An 18,751-nucleotide genomic window follows, 5' to 3' on the forward strand; every position below is an offset into this window, starting at 1 on the left:
TCCTGTTGTTGTTTGCGTCTGCATTACTTTTTTTATTTAAAAAAAAAACTTTAATGCTAATTTAGGTTTTTAGTATATTCATAAAAAATATAGATTGATCTGCATGCTAAGGCTGCAGTTCAGGAAAGAACTTAAGCACTTGCTTAATTCCTCTAAATATGCATAAAGTTGAGCATGTGCTTATGCATTGACCTGAATACGGATCCTTTCCTCAGCGAAGGCCTAAAAAGCAATATGAGAATCTTATTGTAAAGGGTAGGAAATAATTAATATTTTCCACTTACATAATGCCTTTCACCAAAGATCACACAGCATTTCACAAACCATTCCTTACCCATCCTGGCTAATAGCCATTAATGGACTTAACCTCCATGAATTTATCTAGTTCTCTTTTAAACCCTGTTATAGAACTAGCCTTCTCAACCTCCTCAGGCAAGGAGTTCCACAGGTTGACTGTGCGCTGTGTGAAGAACTTCCTTTTATTTGTTTTAAACCTGCTGCCTATTAATTTCATTTGGTTGCCCCTAGTTCTTATATTATGGGAACAAGTAAATAACTTTTCCTTATTCATTTTCTCCACACTACTCAGGATTTTAAATACCTCTATCATATCCCCCCTTAGTCTCCTCTTTTCCAAGCTGAAAAGTCCTAGCCTCTCTAATCTCTTCCAAACCCCTAATCATTTTAGTTGCCTTTCTCTGAACCTTTTCTAATGCCAGCATATCTTTTTTGAGATGGGGAGACCACGTCTGTATGCAGTATTCAAGATGTGGGCGTACCATGGATTTATATAAGAGCAATAAGATATTCTCCGTCTTATTCTCTATCCCTTTTTTAATGATTCCTAACATCCTGTTTGCTTTTTTGACTGCCGCTGCACGCTGCATGGATGTCTTCGGACAACTAGCTGTAGCTAAATTAGCCCCCATCATATTGTATAGTTGGAGTTACTGTATTGGAGTAAAACGTAAGATGAAATCCTGGCCCCTTGTAGTCAGTGGCAGAGCTCCTAAAGACTTCATGGTGGCCAGACTTTCACCCCAGGGACTTATTCAAAGTTCAGCTTCTAACCAACTATAACACCTCCAGACACTCGTTATTTCCAAGTAGAAAATACTTAAGGCAGACTGCTAACTGGTGTAAAATTGCATGTATAGTGGATGTGCTCCCCAGCGCACCTTTGTGTCCCAGGGAATGGTCACAGAACTACAGATCAATCCATACATGTTTCCTAGTGAAATTGCTACTGATGAATTTCAGCCACTGGAAAGTCAGATTTTGGATTTTGATTGAAGTGGACATCGTGACAACCAATTTGGTTTTTGGAAGAAGATGCTGAATATTTCAGTTTGGCTCATAGAGATACTGTACTCTAGCATTGTAAGAACTTTAAAAAAAAAAAATCTTATTAGCGTCCACAATCAGCAGAAAATTGTCACCAGTGGTTAAATGCCAACTTCTTTATATATTTATTTATGTAAACATTTAATCAGAGACCCCTGCACATCTTAAGTCCTAAAAATAAATAAATAATCTAACAGACAAAACACCATACTACCCATATAATAAACCCACATTGACTCATACTGCTATTACCCCTTTAGCCTCACATGATGACAAAAAAGGCCATATTCATAATTAGCAAAATGCCTGATGAAATAAGTGAGGCTAATACTGTGATCTGAAGGCTGCCATATTCCTCCCCTATTGGTTGCTGAAGTTGCCTATTTGTAATTTTGCATACACACACAATTTTCCCATTCAGTGTACTTTTGTGAAGGAAAGGTCACCTTTGAGGCCATCAATATTTTTAGCTTCTAAAATTCTGTCAATCTGTTGTTAAAAGATGACAAGGATTCTATGTGATTTCCTTGAATACTGTATGTAGGGCCCTACCAAATTCATGGTAATAAGATTTTTTAAAAACCATAAATTTCATGATTTTAGCTATTTAAATCTGAAATTTCACATTGTTGTAATTGTAGGAGTTTGCCGAGGGGGCCGGGTGTCACAAGGTTATTGTAGCAGGGGGTTAGGTTACTGCTACCCTTACTTCTGCGCTGCTGCTGGTGGGGTGCTGCCTTCAGAGCTGGGCGCCCAGCTAACAGCTGCTGCTCTTCAGCCACCCAGCTCTAACGGCAGCGCATAAGTAAGGGTGGCAATACCACAACCCCCCTAAAATAACCTTGCGATTCCCCCACTCCCGTGTAACTCCCTTTTGGGTCAGGGCCCCCAGTTTGAGAAACACTGGTTTCCCCCTTGAAATCTGTGTAGTATAGGGGTAAAAGAACACAAAAGACCAGATGCCTGACTAATCTAATTGTCTTCTATGACGAGATAACTGGCTCTGTGGATGAGGGGAAAGCAGTGGACGTGTTGTTCCTTGACTTTAGCAAAGCTTTTGACACGGTCTCCCACAGTATTCTTGCCAGCAAGTTAAAGAAGTACGGGCTGGATGAATGGACTATAAGGTGGATAGAAAGCTGGCTAGATTGTCGGGCTCAACGGGTAGGGATCAATGGCTCCATGTCTAGCTGGCAGCCGGTATCAAGTGGCATGCCCCAAGGGTCGATCCTGGGGCCAGTTTTGTTCAATATCTTCATAAATGATCTGGAGGATGGTGTGGATTGCACCCTCAGCAAGTTTGCAGATGACACTACATTGGGAGGAGTGGTAGATACGTTGGAGGGTAGGGATAGGATACAGAGGGACCTAGACAAATTGGAGGATTGGGCCAAAAGAAATTTGATGAGGTTCAACAAGGACAAGTGCAGAGTCCTGCACTTAGGACGGAAGAATCCAATGCACCGCTACAGACTAGGGACCGAATGGCTCAGCAGCAGTTCTGCAGAAAAGGACCTAGGGGTTACAGTGGACGAGAAGCTGGATATGAGTCAACAGTGTGCCCTTGTTGCCAAGAAGGCCAGTGGCATTTTGGGTGTATAAGTAGGGGCATTGCCAGCAGATCGAGGGACGTGATCGTTCCCCTCTGTTCGACATTGGTGAGGCCTCACCTGGAGTACTGTGTCCAGTTTTGGGCCCCACACTACAAGAAGGATGTGGAAAAATTGGAAAGAGTCCAGCGGAGGGCAACAAAAATTATTAGGGGACTGGAACACATGACTTATGAGGAGAGGCTGAGGGAACTGGGGATGTTTAGTCTTCAGAAGAGAAGAATGGGGGGAGATTTGATAGCTGCTTTCAACTATCTGAAAGGGGGTTCCAAAGAGGATGGCTCTAGACTGTTCTCAGTGGTAGCAAATGACAGAACAAGGAGTAATGGTCTCAAGTTGCAGTGGGGGAGGTATAGGTTGGATATTAGGAAAAACTTTTTCACTAGGAGGGTGGTGAAACACTGGAATGCGTTACCTAGGGAGGTGGTGGAATCTCCTTCCCTAGGAGTTTTTAAGGTCAGGCTTGACAAAGCCCTGGCCGGGATGATTTAGTCGGGGATCGGTCCTGCTTTGAGCAGGGGGTTGGATTAGATGGCCTCCTGAGGTCCCTTCCAACCCTTTTATTCTATGATTCTATGAGATTTCACAATCCATGAGGTTTTTCATGGCAATGAATTTGGTAGGGCCCTAACTATAGGCTTCCGTCTGGAGAAATATATGCTGTAAATGGTGGGAAATGTTCCCACTGATGACTTAATTGCTGTGAGATAATAAAAAGTGATGGGATGTTTTCAGCAGTAGTACAATATGTTGCTACATTTCACAAAGTAAAGTACTCAGCAGTATTGGGGAAGACGTAGATAAGGATTTGCTTAGTTCCATGAAAGTGATGTAAATGTTTCATAAATGCTATGTATTCTGGGTAGTACAGTTATACAGCCAGTCTTAATGCTGCTGACATTACACTATGCACTACATTTTTTAACATAGGGACCATCTTGCACTGCCAAGGCGATGGACTGGATGACCTAATTGTTCTCTTCCATTTCTAATTTGAGAGTCTGTAATAAGTAATGATGAGTGTTTTGTTTTAAGAGCAAGTTTTCCGTTTGATTCCACTCTACATCCGTATCCAGTAAGGTGACAGCTGTTAATCATGAAGGGTTTAACAGAGCCCCAGCTTTATCTAGCATAATATTTCTTGCTTTCTGATCACACCCATCTAATTCAGTGTTGACAGGTACTAACCAGCCCTAACCCTAGCTAATGAAATCATATTCTACATCAAAGTAGTGAAAATACTTAATCCTTTGGTTTGTGTCTTTCAGGCCAGGTCAGGAGTGGTTGATTAGTGATTTTTTTTATCTAGCCCCACTAGTTCTGAACCTTCCCATGTTACAACAGAAAGTTTTGAGACCACCTTCTCTCCCAGTCTACCCATGTGTTGGTTGTGAGCCATGGAACCAGTTTGTAACTCTCCTTGGGGTTGTGAGCTCCAAGTGGAAAACCTATCTTGTGTATCCTGTGCAAAATCTTGTACTGATGCCAAGTCTGGGGTACACACAGAATCTGACATTTGGTATCAGTTATATCCTATAAAGTGCTCCTCCTACGGGAACTCAAGTAAAATAATGTTTTATTAGAATGTCATTTGAATGCATTTTCAGTTAGTAGGTAGTCACTTTATTGCTCATGTAGGACATGATGTAATTTCAGGAGAAGAATTACAGTGAACTGTAGAGGCACACTGCTGCCTTTGACTACAAATATAGGATTCCCACGTTGACTATTTCACTGTACTTGCACAAAAAGACAGAGTTCCTGTTGACCCCTTGCTTTCTGATGCATGGCCTCTCATGTACTGTTAAAAACTAGTTTCATTTCCTTCCTAATTTTGAATCACAATTGACATCTTTTAACCTAGAAATGTCTGGTAGTTTCTTCTGTTCAGGTTCCCTGCTGGCTGGAAATGCTTCCGTCCTTGAGATACTATCACTTTACAAAAATAATACAAAGAAATTAGCTAACCTTTAGGTAAGTAATGAAAGAAAGAGAGCTTACTGTAAATATTGAAATACTTAAAATGTCCGGGCAGGTTCTTAGAAATGGGTCTTTCCAATCACAAACATTAATGTTAAAATCACGTAAATATTTTTTATTTTACTTAATGCTTATATTTCAGGATTTTAGGCACTTTTAGCAATGTGCCTAAAAGAATGGATGTTAACTTTTTCTTGGTAAAATTCAACCCTGTGCAGATGATAGCACATCGCCTGTACATCACTTAAGCCCTCAAAAGAGAGCTTGAGAGACACTGAAGTGGTGCATAGGTCTTTTGCTGGCCCCTCTATACAAGGGTGAATTTACCCACTGTGACCAAATGATCACTTTTATTTTCTGTTGGATGCAATTGTATGAATCTGAAAACAGCTCAGATCAGCGTGTGATATTTTGTGACCTATTTTGTATTGCTTACATAGTCTAGGCAGAAACTGTGCTAATAGTTGAAGACCATCCTCGAACCTGTAACATAGGAAAGACTGGAGACGTTCTGTGCTCTCCTGTATCGGTTCCCCCCAATGTTAAGATATGGGAAGGTTAGGTTGTGAGTGAATTCCCTATGCCAGTTTAGTTTAGTCTTCTGCTTTCTCATCTTAGTAGATGATGGGTGAAATCCTGACTCCATTGAAATCAATGACAAAAATCTCATTGACTCTTTGGGGTCAGGATTTCATCCAATATGCCTGTAGCATGACAAGGGAAACTATGTGCAACTAAATAAGTGAAACAAGCATTTTGGTTTTAGTTTCTGTCTACAGCAGTGGTTCCCAAACTTGTTCCGCCGCTTGTGCAGGGAAAACCCCTGGCGGGCCGGGCCGGTTTGTTTACCTGCCGTGTCCGCAGTTTGGCTGATCGCGGCTCCCAGTGGCCGCGGTTCGCTGCTCCAGGCCAATGGGAGCTGCTGGAAGTGGCGCGGGCCAGCTCCCATTGGCTTAGAGCAGTGAACCGCAGCCACTGGGAGCCGCGATCGGTTGAACCTGCGGACGCGGCAGGTAAACAAACCGGCCCGGCCCGCCAGGGGCTTTCCCTGCACAAGCGGCGGAACAAGTTTGGGAACCACTGGTCTACAGCATTGTTGTGCATCTTTAAAACGTGAAATATTAACAGTTATGCACTTAAACCAGTTTTGTGTGATTAATTTGGTAAAAGATGCAGCACAGTATCTTGTCACCTCATTGCATTAGCCTTATTTTTTAAATGGACAAGATCAAGGATTTCAGCCTGCGTTTCACTTTTCAGTATTTTTTTTTGACAGACTAACATAGAGCAGAACTGATCTGAATCAGTGTGTCTTGCATCTTGGTTCCTGTAAGCCTTAATCATAAATACGTTTTACTTGGATGTGGTCTCATAATGCATATAGATGCTAGTTTTGGTTTAATAGTTTCATGATCCTGTTCAAATTAATAACAATTCTTGAATAGCTATTCGTTGGGTGGTTCTTTTTCTCATAACAAACTACCTGTTAATTTGGCTCACTGCTTACTTTGTGTTCTGTATGGCTATAATGTTTGTAATCTGTTCAATAAAAGCCTTTTGATTAGCTGTTTCAAAGTCTTTTATCAGATAAACAAGAAGCATTTTTACTAGATGTTCTTTGTTCAAGGTTGTAGCAAGAGAACTATAGCATTGTATTTCAACAAGGTCTCTTGAGGAGGATGAGCTATAGAGAAGCTGACATTGAAACCAGAAAAATTAAACTCTGAGAACAAAACTTACTGCAACATTCTGTTTCATCTTGCCCAACAGCTGTTTTGGTTTATCCCATCTTCACAGCTAGGTGGACAAATAGGGTAAAGTTTTCAAAAGTGCCGACTTGATTTATGAACTGTAGTCCCATTTGAAAGTCAATGGAAATTAGATTATTTAGAATGTTCTACCCAGGCTCTTTCTAAAGATGTCACTAAGCGCCATGTTCTTCCCCCAAATTGAATCCTCAGTCTTCTTTAAATGTCTCTCAGAGCAGTAGACATCTTCTTTAGCCACCATTTGATAAGTTGTCAATAAATATTCCTCTGTCCTCCTCATTTTGCGTTTTGTCCGTTTTATTTTGTGTCTTCTTCAAGTTCTCCCTCTCTGCTTTGAGTATTCCTTTCAGTCTTTAAATGCTAAATTGAATGTCAGGAGCAAGATATACTATGTAGATAATGTTTCTGAAATCAGCTGTTCTAAAATCAGCACTCAAAACGTGATATATTCCCAGCAGCATTGTCAATCTTGCAGGACGGAACAAAATAATTGCCTAGAGGATTAAAAATGTCAGCATATTCTACCCAGGGATATTGTTGATTGACTGTTTAACCTTATGTGACGCATTCATCCCACAATGATGTCACAGTGTCTGTGTTAATTTTTTTTATATGTATTTGCTTATTCCTTTAGAGACAAATGTTACATTTAACTCTTATTTCATACCACTTTTTCTTACTTAATGGATGATTATTTCCCCTCTTTCCTCCCCATTTCTTTTACGATCATTTCTTTAGCTTTCTTTTATTTTATCACTCAAGATTACAGTGCATTTCCTTCTTCTAATTAAATTAGTGGTAACTAATGGCAACACATTCATTGTCTGTGCTCAGTTTCTTCTAAAATGGAAATGAAAATCACTGTGCCCGGGATCTACACATAGGGTTATATAAAATGCACCTTGCTAGTCCAAATGCAATCACTTACAGATCTTCTCTGTGTATATTTATGTTACCTATATGGTGGGCAAGGATCAAAGAGAGAAAAAGCAGCAAAGTGCTCCCTGATGTTAAATGTACAAATGTAAACTGAGCAGAAGAAAAAAATATGTAATTTATTTCCATTTCAGGTGATGTATATGATGTGGTTCACTGTATACTGAAACAAAACTTTTTTTAAAAATAAACATTCAACTGTTTTTTGCAACCCCTTCCCCCAGCACAATTACAGTCAGCATTCAAATCCCCTGGGTTCAGGAGTGATCTTGGAAATTCATTTTCAGTTTTAAAAATCAGGCCAAAGAAGGAAATAGCAGCAAACATTTTCTTTTTTTTTTAAATCTTGATTCTGCTTATAAAAATCACAGCAATAGCATATGATGGAGCCCAAAAATGTTTCTTTTCCTAACCCTTAATTTAGTTTCATTTGCAAGTTGCAATCTTCTGTCACCCAGTGAGTCTAACAAGGAGTACTGTAGGCTTGTTATATACCGTGGGCCTGATTTATTTGAGATGCTGAGCATGTACAGCTGGCCACCTCTGAAAATCAGATCCATGTTTTTCTGGGAGAGTGGATCATGCTCTTATATAAATCTGTGTCTTACCTGTGTTGCAGTTTTCCAGTTCGATACTGAATTCTACATCAGTGGACTTGCACCTCTCTGCGACCAGCTTGTTGTACTTTCATACGTAAAGGAGGTTTCTGAGAAAACGGTAATTACTTTGGTGTTACAGTTGCACAGGAGTGCAAAACCTCCTCAGGTTTAAGTTAGACACAATGATTATCTGTGAAATGATTCTTCATTAGCTTAGTCTGTAATGAACAATGGATACAATTTCCTTGACTTATAAAATAAGGTCTACAGAGGTTATGTTGAAGTCTAGTGAATTTACCTTTTAGAGGTCCTGCTGTCTGGTCTCCTTTGTTCCTTGGGGGGAACAAAGAAAGCCTCTCTCTCAATCTTTTCTGGTGTTTGTGTATGAGAAGGAATGAAGGATACATCCAGCTGAAAGGAGGGGCAACTTGCTGACACTGTGCATTTTCAGGAATGAGAGAGTGAAGTTGATCAGCTCTAACAATAGGAGTCAGTGTATTCGGGGCAGTGGAAATTACTGGAAGAGTGGTTGATTGTTTCCTTCACCTCTGAGACATCTGGTTTGTGCACTGTATATTTTTGTAAATACATAGCACTTGGAATTAATATCGCTAGCAGGAGGGAAACAACCATGCCTGCCTCGTATATTTGTTTCAGAATAGACAGTAAAAAGTGGGGAAAGGAAAGCCCTTGAAGCCCCAATATAAGAGTGGCAGATGTTCTTGATCATCTCTTTGATAGCGTGCCTGCGTTAGACAGTCATCGCTATAGTAACCTTAAGCAACTGGGTGCACATGTTGCTAGGCAATGAAGTGCTGTAGGCTCAAACTAATGCTCAAACCTATTGAAATCAATAGGGTTAGCTTCTAGCCCTATTGCAGGATGTCAGATTAGTATTTTTTATTTATTTATTTTAAGGCAAAAAAATAAAAATGCCACAGCAGCTTCTTCCGAGAGAGATAGTACAGTAATTCCTCTGATGTGAGAGAGTCTTTTGAAAGGAAGCAAGGTAACAAATGAAAAGGGAAATGGGAGAGTGAAATGCTAGTAAGCAAGGAAATTGGAAGTCATTGTTAATGAAAAAGTAGTATTGGAAAAGAGCTGGGATAAAGCAAGAGTTAAATGGGAACGGTGAAAGAAATTCTGACTGCTTCAGGGAACAGGGAGGGAAAGAGAATTTCAGGTCAAGCAATAATAGATCATAGCGGAGAGATTTTGAATGTGTTTGCATTTGTTTTGTGTTTTTGTGAAAGATGCCAAGCTGATAAAACTGAACCCCTCTAATTGTCCAAAGCAAAAAAGGGTGAGCAAATGCTGTGAAAGGTTCCTCTTGCTGTCCTGCCTATATACGTCTGCTATGACCTGGAGAGGGACATGTCTTTAAGGGGGGATAAAGTAGTTCAGCCTCAAGGACCTATCAGTTTGGTCTCTCTGCTGTGATTGCCAGCAAGGGTGACAGTTACCCTCAGTGATGATCTCCGTGTTGTAGAATTCTGTTTGTTGTGAATTAATGAGCCCACCAACTCATTTCAGGACTGGCAAATAACTTTCAGTCATTACAAACTAGGATTAGATTTGAACCAGTGACTTCAGCTGAACACTTCTTAGCCCTGGTCTACACTACAAACTTGCATTGGTATAAACATGTTGCTCAGGGGTGTAGAAAATTCACCCTCTGAACAATGCAGTTATACTGACCGAACTGCCGATGTAGACAGTGCTGCATCAGCAGGAGGGCTTCTCCCATTGACACAGCTACCACCTTTCGGGGATGTGGAGTACCTATGCTGATGGGAGAGCACAGGTAGCAGCTTCACTAAGTACTCCATTATTGAGTTTGATTCATAACTACTTTTTTTTTTTTAAGTGACAGTGCTGGGGCCTTGGCACAATTAAAAATACAAGTCTGTAAAGCCAGCAGTTTCACCTGATCCCAAAATCAGAAAATAACTAACCACACGTGAAAGTCCAGTCCCAAACTTTATGCCACTTGACCCACAAATACTCAGAACAGACTCGCTACGTTCCAATTACTCGAGCTCATCAGTGTATCAAGAATTCTGGATTACTTTCAGATTAATATGCTCCTACTTTGACTGGATGCTTAAAGGATAAATTTAGACTGAAATCCACCCTGCTTCAAAAAAAACCTCGGACTGGCCCCAGTATACAGTTAAGCCCAGAATCAGGTTGCTGCAATCTGCTCCTTTGTGGAACTGTGTCTCTGCAGGGAATGGACAGAGCCGAAGATCTAGTCCACTAGTTAATTTTTTTTTTATTGAAAACTCAGATTCTCAAAGTCCATTGGTTGATAAATATACTAGGTGACCATCATTATGATGCCATTAGAAATATGAGTAGTGCTGTTAAATCACAAATTTACACATTAGTAACTTTTGCTATCATATAGAAGTAAGCTACTTTTCAAATCTCAAAAATCAGGAATTTTATTTGCTAGATGGAACCAAATGAGGTTGGATGCACCCCCATAAACAAGTGGTAGAGCCCACTTAAAAATCTGTTTAATCAGTCTGAGATAATCCATTTAATTTTGAATTCTAGAAAATTAATTCCATACTCTGAGTGAGTGCTGTGTATTTGGTTAAGGTACGGTGTATTATTCATACATACCAAACAATTTTTAATCTTTGATGTAAGTGCAAATCTCTGTGTGGCCTTAACTGTGGAATCACTAACATGCAATTATAACTTATGTACCTAACACAATGTAAAATTCTAATTGTGTAGTCATTTGTGACGTGCATTTTGCTCTGTGTTGGTTACATAACTTAAGGGCAAACCAAAGAAAGAATAGGAACATTACCATGTGATTTATGTACAAAAACTAATCAACAGCACACAAATTATGAACTGCAAAATTTACAGTTGAACACACAATTTGAAGTTCATATCTGGTGAATATTTGAGCTAAAATCATTTTTCATGAAACTGTTTGCAGAAAGTGAACATGAAAGGGTAGTGAGACATGGCTAAATTGAAATTTGCTTTCAAATTTGAATGAATATTTGTGGAAAGTTTTTTCCACTCTCGTCTCTGCCCCATTCTCCATTCACAGTGTAGAAATTTCACTCCACTCTTCTCAAATGGTGACATAATTATGTAAGTCTACAAAACACAGTGAAGGAAGATTTCAGCTGTTTGTTTCTTGTGGGCATAACCACTTCATAGCTACAGAGAACTGGGAATTTAAGTCTGATACTGACAATTTGGGCATGTCTATTGTCGACAATGGGTATCCTTCTGGAAGACTCAGTGGCAGAAGTTGGTATTTAAATCTTGTTCTCAGGTGACCATCAATTGATATAAAGAAAACAAATTGCATAACCTATTTTTGTGGTTGAATTTTTCCCAGGAAATGGAATGTTGTGCAAGACCTAGACTGGATATTATTCAACCCCTACCTGAGTCTTGTGAAGAGATCTCCTCTGATGCTCTGACTGTTCGAGGATTCCAAGAAAACGAATGTAGAGATTATCATTTAGGTGAAAAGTTTCAGTATCTCTTATTAGGGGTTTTTGTTTTTTTGTTGTTTTTTTTTTCGGGGCGGGGTGGTAAAGAAACAGCCTTGACTAATTTACTCTCACAAAAGTCAGACCATTAAATTGCTACCATATCCTCTAGTGCTTCTGTCAATATCTATCTATGGCAATTGTTCTGTGTACTGCAAAAACATGACTTAATGCAATGCTAAGGTTGCTAAGTTAAAATTACAAAATGTCAAGATATTAAAAAATTAAAGTTCCAACATAACATTCCCTGGGCTGTGTTGCATTTGCTTGGTTGCCTTGGATATCCTGAAGGTATTATATGTTGAGAATATTTAATTATGTAGATTACGTATATTAAGTTACACATTTAACCACAAAATAATGCCATCTGTACCAATGCTGCCAATGAGGTTTGTCCGCAACATCTGGGTTAACCTCTACTAACTAATTTTGTCATATAATTTCTGCATTGGTACAGAACCAACAACAATGGACTCCTGGTCCATGACTGGTGCTTCTATTCTATGCAGGATATAGGATGCCATTAATGAAGACTTAGAGGGTAGCATAATTAATGCTGGTCAACAGACTTAATAGAAAAATAGGACTTGTCATACAAATTGATATAGTTTATTGTTGAGATTGCACGTTTGGTTGATTAACGGGAACTGCACTAACAGTTTACTTAAATTTTTGTAAGGCACTTGATTTAGTACCACAAGGCATTCTCTGGCTAACCGAGGTACTTCTGTGGCCCTCGTTACCATAGAATCTGTGTTCCTCGCAATCTTTAATGTATTGATCCTCCAGAGGGGATTGGTTTAAATCAATGCAATTTAAATCACCTATTTTAATCATTATTTAGATCAGCAAGCAGGAAATCTGGATTTAAATCATTGGTCTTAATTGTATGTTTCATTGGTACTTTTAAGTTATTTTCCTTAAGAAAGGTTGATTTCACATTAATTGGTAACTATTAAAAACATGTTTATTTGCAACTAAATATAGTCTTTACTCCAAATTTGGTATTTCTTCTTGCTAACTAGGAGAATACACTATATCTATGCAAATTTATATAGCTTAATTTACCTTTATTCAGATTATAATTTTTTTATTATGTTAGAAAATGGTGAATCGTGTCAAACTCTGTGTGGAAGGAAATTCAGATTCAATTAAAAATACACTAAAGCAGCATTTTAGTTTTTTATTAAATAAAACTACCTTAAGTGCTGGATACATAAGAAAAACAAAGCTTATCAAAAAGCGTATTAAACATGTTTTGCATTTAAAGCTAACTGACTTACTTAAACAAAGGAAGTATTGTCTGTAGTAAATGAATTGAACTGACAGTTTCTGGTCACCATATTCTTCTGGATTTTAGAACTAGTAGATCTTATCCTCTTGCACCCATATTTTTTTCGTAGAGATTGGAAGAGGGAAAACAAGCTTTCCTGCTTTTTCAACTCCCAATTGGTTCCTTAGCTTTGAATGAACTAGTCATTAAACTGAACTAGTTGAATAAACTGAAATAAAGAAAATGTTGTCTGTGCACTTGTAGAAGGGACTAATGTCAGAAGCTTGTTTAGCACTTCAACAGACTCTTCTTCTGGGTGTTTATCCAGTGATTTCTACCAGTTCAGTTGTGTGGCTTTTTTTAAAACTTGGCAGCAAGCATGTACATCTTAATATTTTTGTGTTTCATTTAAACCATTTAAATTATTTTAGTAGATTATAATAAGTTTAGGACTTAATGTAGGCTCTTCTTCGAGTGATTGCACGTGTCCACTCTATTTCACGTGTATGTGTGCCCAGTGCGCCAGAGAAGATATTTTTCTTGTAGCAGATCCATCAGGGCAGTGCATTTGCCTTTACCACCTGGTGCAATTGATCAGTGTAATAAAGGACTCCCTCATTGCCATCAGTGATTTGTAGTTTGAGCACGTGGACTTGTTTACTGAAGTCTTTCCCCGCTGTCATTAGTCCAACTCTTTCTTGCCCTGTTCAATCCAGTTGTAAACCTGGTATGCTCTTCCCAGTACTGGCAGCATCTGGCAGACATTTTCAGTCTCTGGCACAGAGTGGCACAGCACTACTGTGGCTGTCAGAGTACTCTGGATATGACTTGGAGTCCAAGGTTACCTCGTATGCACCACTTTTCCATGACAGGAAGCCGCATCAGTCATCACCACCAGCAGGAAGAGCTTAGTACCTATCTGACTGGAAGATGTTCCAGAGACCAGTACCCATGGAACAGTTGTGGCTGGGGTCCTGTGCCACCCCACTGACTTTTTGGAATCCCTGTGGTATATCTCCCATTTCAAAATCTTCTACTGTTCCTCCTGCTGCAAAGTCACCTAGTAGGTCCTGAGCCATTATGAAGACAATCAGGCTCCTATCTCTGCATTCCTCCCACCGACAGGGGGCGGATCAGTGTTTTCTGACCTTATAACCATGAGACCCTTAAGGGGTTTGGTCAGGCTTTACATCTCTAATAGCAGATCCCACTTGTCTCTGGGACTTCATTTTGGTATTGGCAATGCTAATGGGTCTGCCTTTTGAGCTAATGGCCATCACTTCTTTGTTACATCTGTCTATGGTGGTAGATGGTAATGGTGGCCATTACCTCCATGGGGAGGGTGACAGAGTTACATGCCCTGGTTGCTGACCCTCCATACATATTTTTTTTGTAGGGACAAAGTATATTTATGTCCTCATTCAAAGTCCTTCACTGAGTAGTTTGGAAGTTCCACTTTAATCAAGCCGTATACTAACCATCCTTTTTTCCTAAGCCATGTTCTCATAAGAATGGAGAGGCTTCATACCTTGGATATCAGAAGGGCATTAGTCTTTTACTTGAACAGAGCTAGATCTTTTAGAAGATCTAACCAGCTGTTTGTTTCAGTTATAGAGGGGATGGAAGGCCTCCCAGTTTCTATGCAGAGGATATAATGGTGGATTTCATCCTGCATAAGTTTGTGCTATGACATGGCCATAGTACATCCACCAAGCAGGTTTGTAGCTCACTCCACAGGATCCCTAACAGCTTCTGCGACTTTTATGGCTCGGTTACCTCTAAGAGACATTTGTAAAGCTGCAACGTGGTCATTGGTGCATACTTTTACAAAGCACTATGCTATAGCCTTGCAATCCAGAAACCATGTCAAATTTGGTTGAGTAGTTCTTCAGTTGTTGTTCAGCTAGACTCCCAAACCTTCCTCTAGTCTTAAATGCTTGTGAGTCACCTGAAGTGGAATGGACACATGCAATCACTCACAGAAGAAAAAACGGTTGCTAACCTGTTGTGTAACTGTTGTTCTTTGAGATATTTTGCACATGTCCATTCCTCAGCCCACCCTCCTTCCCTTCTTTCTAGGAGTCTATCTAGTCAAAAGGAACTGAGAGGGACCAGGGGCAGCTCTGTTCTTTATACCATCAGCTGGCAATGTGAGCATGTGAAGGAGCATGCACTGTCTGGACTAAGGAAAAAACAACTCCGGCTCTGGTGCACTGGGTGCACACACACATGCATGCAATGCATCTCAAAGAACAATAGTTACAGAACAGGATAGTAACTGTTTTTGTGATAATTTCAAATTTAATTTTAAATAAGTTTATTTAAAAATGCATTTAACTTAAATAATATATTATTTAAATATATGATTTATATTATTTTTGAAAACAGTGTAGGTTTTTATCCATCGTGTTATCTGCACGTCACTTCTGTGAGGTAGGGAAGTGCTGTTATCCGAATATTACATATGGGGAACTGAAGCACAGAGACACTAAGGGCCAGCTATTTAAAGTTATTCAGGCATCTAAATGCACCGAATTTCAGTAGGAGTTAAATGGCTAGACACTTCTGAAAATCCTAGGGCGAGCCTATCTGTATCTATAGGCACCTAAATAACTTTAAAAATCTCCTCCCCGGTGACTTCCCCAAGGTCATATATGAGATCTGTGGTGGAGTAGGGAATTGAACCTGGGTTTCCCAAGTCTTAGGGTATGTCTACACTAGTCGCCGGATCGGTGGGCAGCGATCGATCCAGTGGGGGTCGATTTATCACGTCTCATCTAGACACGATAAATCGACCCCCAAGCACTCTCCCGTCGACTCCTGCACTCCACCGCTGTGAGAGGTGCAGGCAGAGTTGACGGGGGAGCGGCAGCAGTCGACTCACTGTGAAGACACCACGGTAAGTTGATCTAAGTATGTCGACTTCAGCTACATTATTCCCGTAGCTGAAATTGCGTAACTTAGATCAATTTCCTCTTCCCCCCCCCCCCCCCCAGTGTAGACCAGGGCTTAAAATAGCACTCTAACCATTGGGCTATCTTCTTCTGATTAAAAGAATTAGCACTGTACAAAAACAATGCAGCATACAGTAAGGGTATTAAAAACTGACTGACAGATCTCAAAAAAGTAATTATTGAGGTAGAATCATCATCCAGTTGGGTTGTTTATCATGAGATTCTGTTGCCATGTGTTCTTGGCCCAGTGCTAACCAATATTTTTATCAGTGATCCAGAAGAAAATATATGATCTTTACTGGCAATGTTTGAAGATGACATACAGATTGGTGGAGTGGTAAATAATAAATACAGGTAGATTATACAGAATGATGTGGATCACTTGTGCTCATTTAAACGTGTTTTAAGGTCAAATTCACAACAGGCATCTAGGAAAAAAATTTAGGCCTTGTCCCCAGGATGAAGGATATCACCTACAAAGCAGCGCCTCTGATGAGGATGTGGGGGTCATGATGGGTAACCAGCTGAATGTGAGCTCTCAGTGCGATATTGTGGCTAAGAGGACTAAAAGTGGTCCTTGGAGAATATGGAGTAGGAGTAGGGAGGTAGCATTACTTGGTATATGGCATTAGTAAGCCCATTCCTGGAATACTGTGCTCAGTTCTAGTGTCTGCACTTTAAAAAGGATATTTATAAATTGGCAGGGGTTCAGAAAAAGAGCTACAAGGCCTAATAACGGTCTGGAAAACCTGCTTTACAGCATGAGGTTGAAGAAGCGTAATCTTTTTAATTTCTCAAAATGAAGATTGTGATTTGATCACAGTCTATAAGAGGATAGATTTTCAAAGGCACTGGGATCCTAACTTCTGCTGACCTAGCCTGTGCCTTTTGAAAATCTACCCCTACGTACCTATACAGAGAGGAGATTTGATAGCATAAGACTCTTTAATCCAGCAGACAGAGGAATGACAAGATCCAGTGGTTGGAAGCTGGAGCTAGACAAATTCAGACTACAAGTAAGGCACAAATTTTTAACAGTGAAGGCAGTTTTATCATTGGAACAACTTACCTAAAGATGTGGTGAATTCTCCATTGCCTGAAGTCTTCAAATCAAGATTGGTTGTCTTCCTAAATAGGTATTTTCTAGTTCAAACAAAAGTTATGGGCTTGATGCAGAAACAATTGGGTGAAATTATATAGCCTATGTTATGCAGGAGAATCATAATCAGTGCTTGCTTTGTGCCAGGGCTTGCCAGGGCTGATCCCCGGCATCTCTAGGCTTCCTGCATCGGTTATAAATGTTAAAAAATTGTTAGAGTCCCAGCTCCTCTTTCATTACAAATTAAGTACTGATCATAATGGTCCCTTCTGGAGTCTCAAAGCCGAGTCTGATTTAAACATCTTACCCAGCAGCAAGTATCTCATACAGTCAACTTCAAATCAAAGTAGGCCTTCCAAACGTGAATGCGCATCCATACCCTTAAGTAATTGCAAATGCAGTATACCCTCTGCCAGACTTCAAACCATTGTGTTCCCATCAAGAGAATTGGGGCTGCTTTATACCTATGCCCAAACACAAAGCTGGTCCACACTATGGTGCTCCACTTTTCAATTAATAATCTGATTCATCTACCATGTATGAACTTTTTGATGGTTTAGAATATACTGAGTACAATAAATTATTTTGTGTGTGTGCATGTGTATATATAGATAGCGTTAGGGCAAATTTCATCCCTGTGTCTACAAAATATTGAGAAGATTTTTTTTTTCAGGCTTTGGGGAGAGAAATGCACTTTTGAGCAGTCGTCTTCTATGCAAGATTTTACCTTTTTGAGTGAATTTTTACTTCAAGCTTAATCAAACTAAGGGTTTAAATGATTGGTGAATGCCTATAAATTACAGGATTGCAAATGCATTGCTGTAATGATGTACCAAGTCCCCCGGGGTTATGACATCTATCACTTATGCTTTTGATGGCCTTGACTTTGATGGGGAAGGTGGGTTTATTGCAGACTTAGTAGTATAACAGTCCTCTGACAGTATAACTGTATATTCTAAACCAACATAAAGTTTATACATAAAGGATGAATCAGAATTTTCAATAAGCTGTGGTGAGTTTTGAAAGCTGTTCTGCTGTTTAAACCAGTTTTAATTTATTGGAGCATACAGCACCAAGTCATCATATTCTGCAGAAGCGGCTTGCTGTCTTGGTTGCATCTCTATTTATTTTTTTCTCCCAAAGATGAACTAAAATGCAAGGCTTTTCCTTAGGAAAATAAAATAATAAAATGTCATGTGTTTGCAGAGCATTCAGAGGGTGAATCGCTGTTTTACATTATTAGTCCAAGAGATATTGTTGTGGCTAAAGAGCGGGACCAAGATGACCACATTGACTGGCTTCTTGAAAAGAAGAAATATGAAGTAATTTTTATCACTTTATCTTTAATTTCTTATGTTTGAAAGTGATGTTCTCCATAGTAACGTTGCCATCCCATGTGAATGATTAGGCCTTATTTTAAGCTTAGTTCCTGATCCTGTAATCACATAAGCATATGTGTAGCTTTACTCACACGTGCAGTCCCATTGTGTAAATCTTTGCAAGATTGGAGCTTAAATGTGTAGTTTATGGAAAGGGTGTGTCTGATTCGGAATGTTTTAGATGTCACTAAAATTAGTAATGCTATTTGACTTTGAAGAAGTGAACTGGGAATCAGATATTTTTTGGTCCATCCAAACTGATTAAGGAAAAGAGGTTC

The 18,751-nt window shown here is 39.5% G+C and overlaps 1 protein-coding gene across 6 annotated transcripts in view; it reads left to right on the forward strand.

The window, feature by feature from the left end:
- The window catches only part of VPS41 (VPS41 subunit of HOPS complex), a 166,885-nt gene that overhangs the window by 89,931 nt on the left and 58,203 nt on the right, over positions 1–18,751 (forward strand). For all 6 annotated transcript variants that reach the window (XM_027821210.3, XM_037890023.2, XM_043540565.1 and 3 more), the window contains 3 exons: positions 8,259–8,356; positions 11,612–11,741; positions 18,301–18,416. In XM_027821210.3, coding sequence (XP_027677011.1) covers positions 8,259–8,356; positions 11,612–11,741; positions 18,301–18,416 — 344 coding nt within the window. The remainder of the gene's footprint in view (positions 1–8,258; positions 8,357–11,611; positions 11,742–18,300; positions 18,417–18,751) is intronic.

This window comes from Chelonia mydas, chromosome 2 (genome assembly GCF_015237465.2).
Source record: "Chelonia mydas isolate rCheMyd1 chromosome 2, rCheMyd1.pri.v2, whole genome shotgun sequence".
NCBI classification, from domain to species: domain Eukaryota; kingdom Metazoa; phylum Chordata; order Testudines; family Cheloniidae; genus Chelonia; species Chelonia mydas.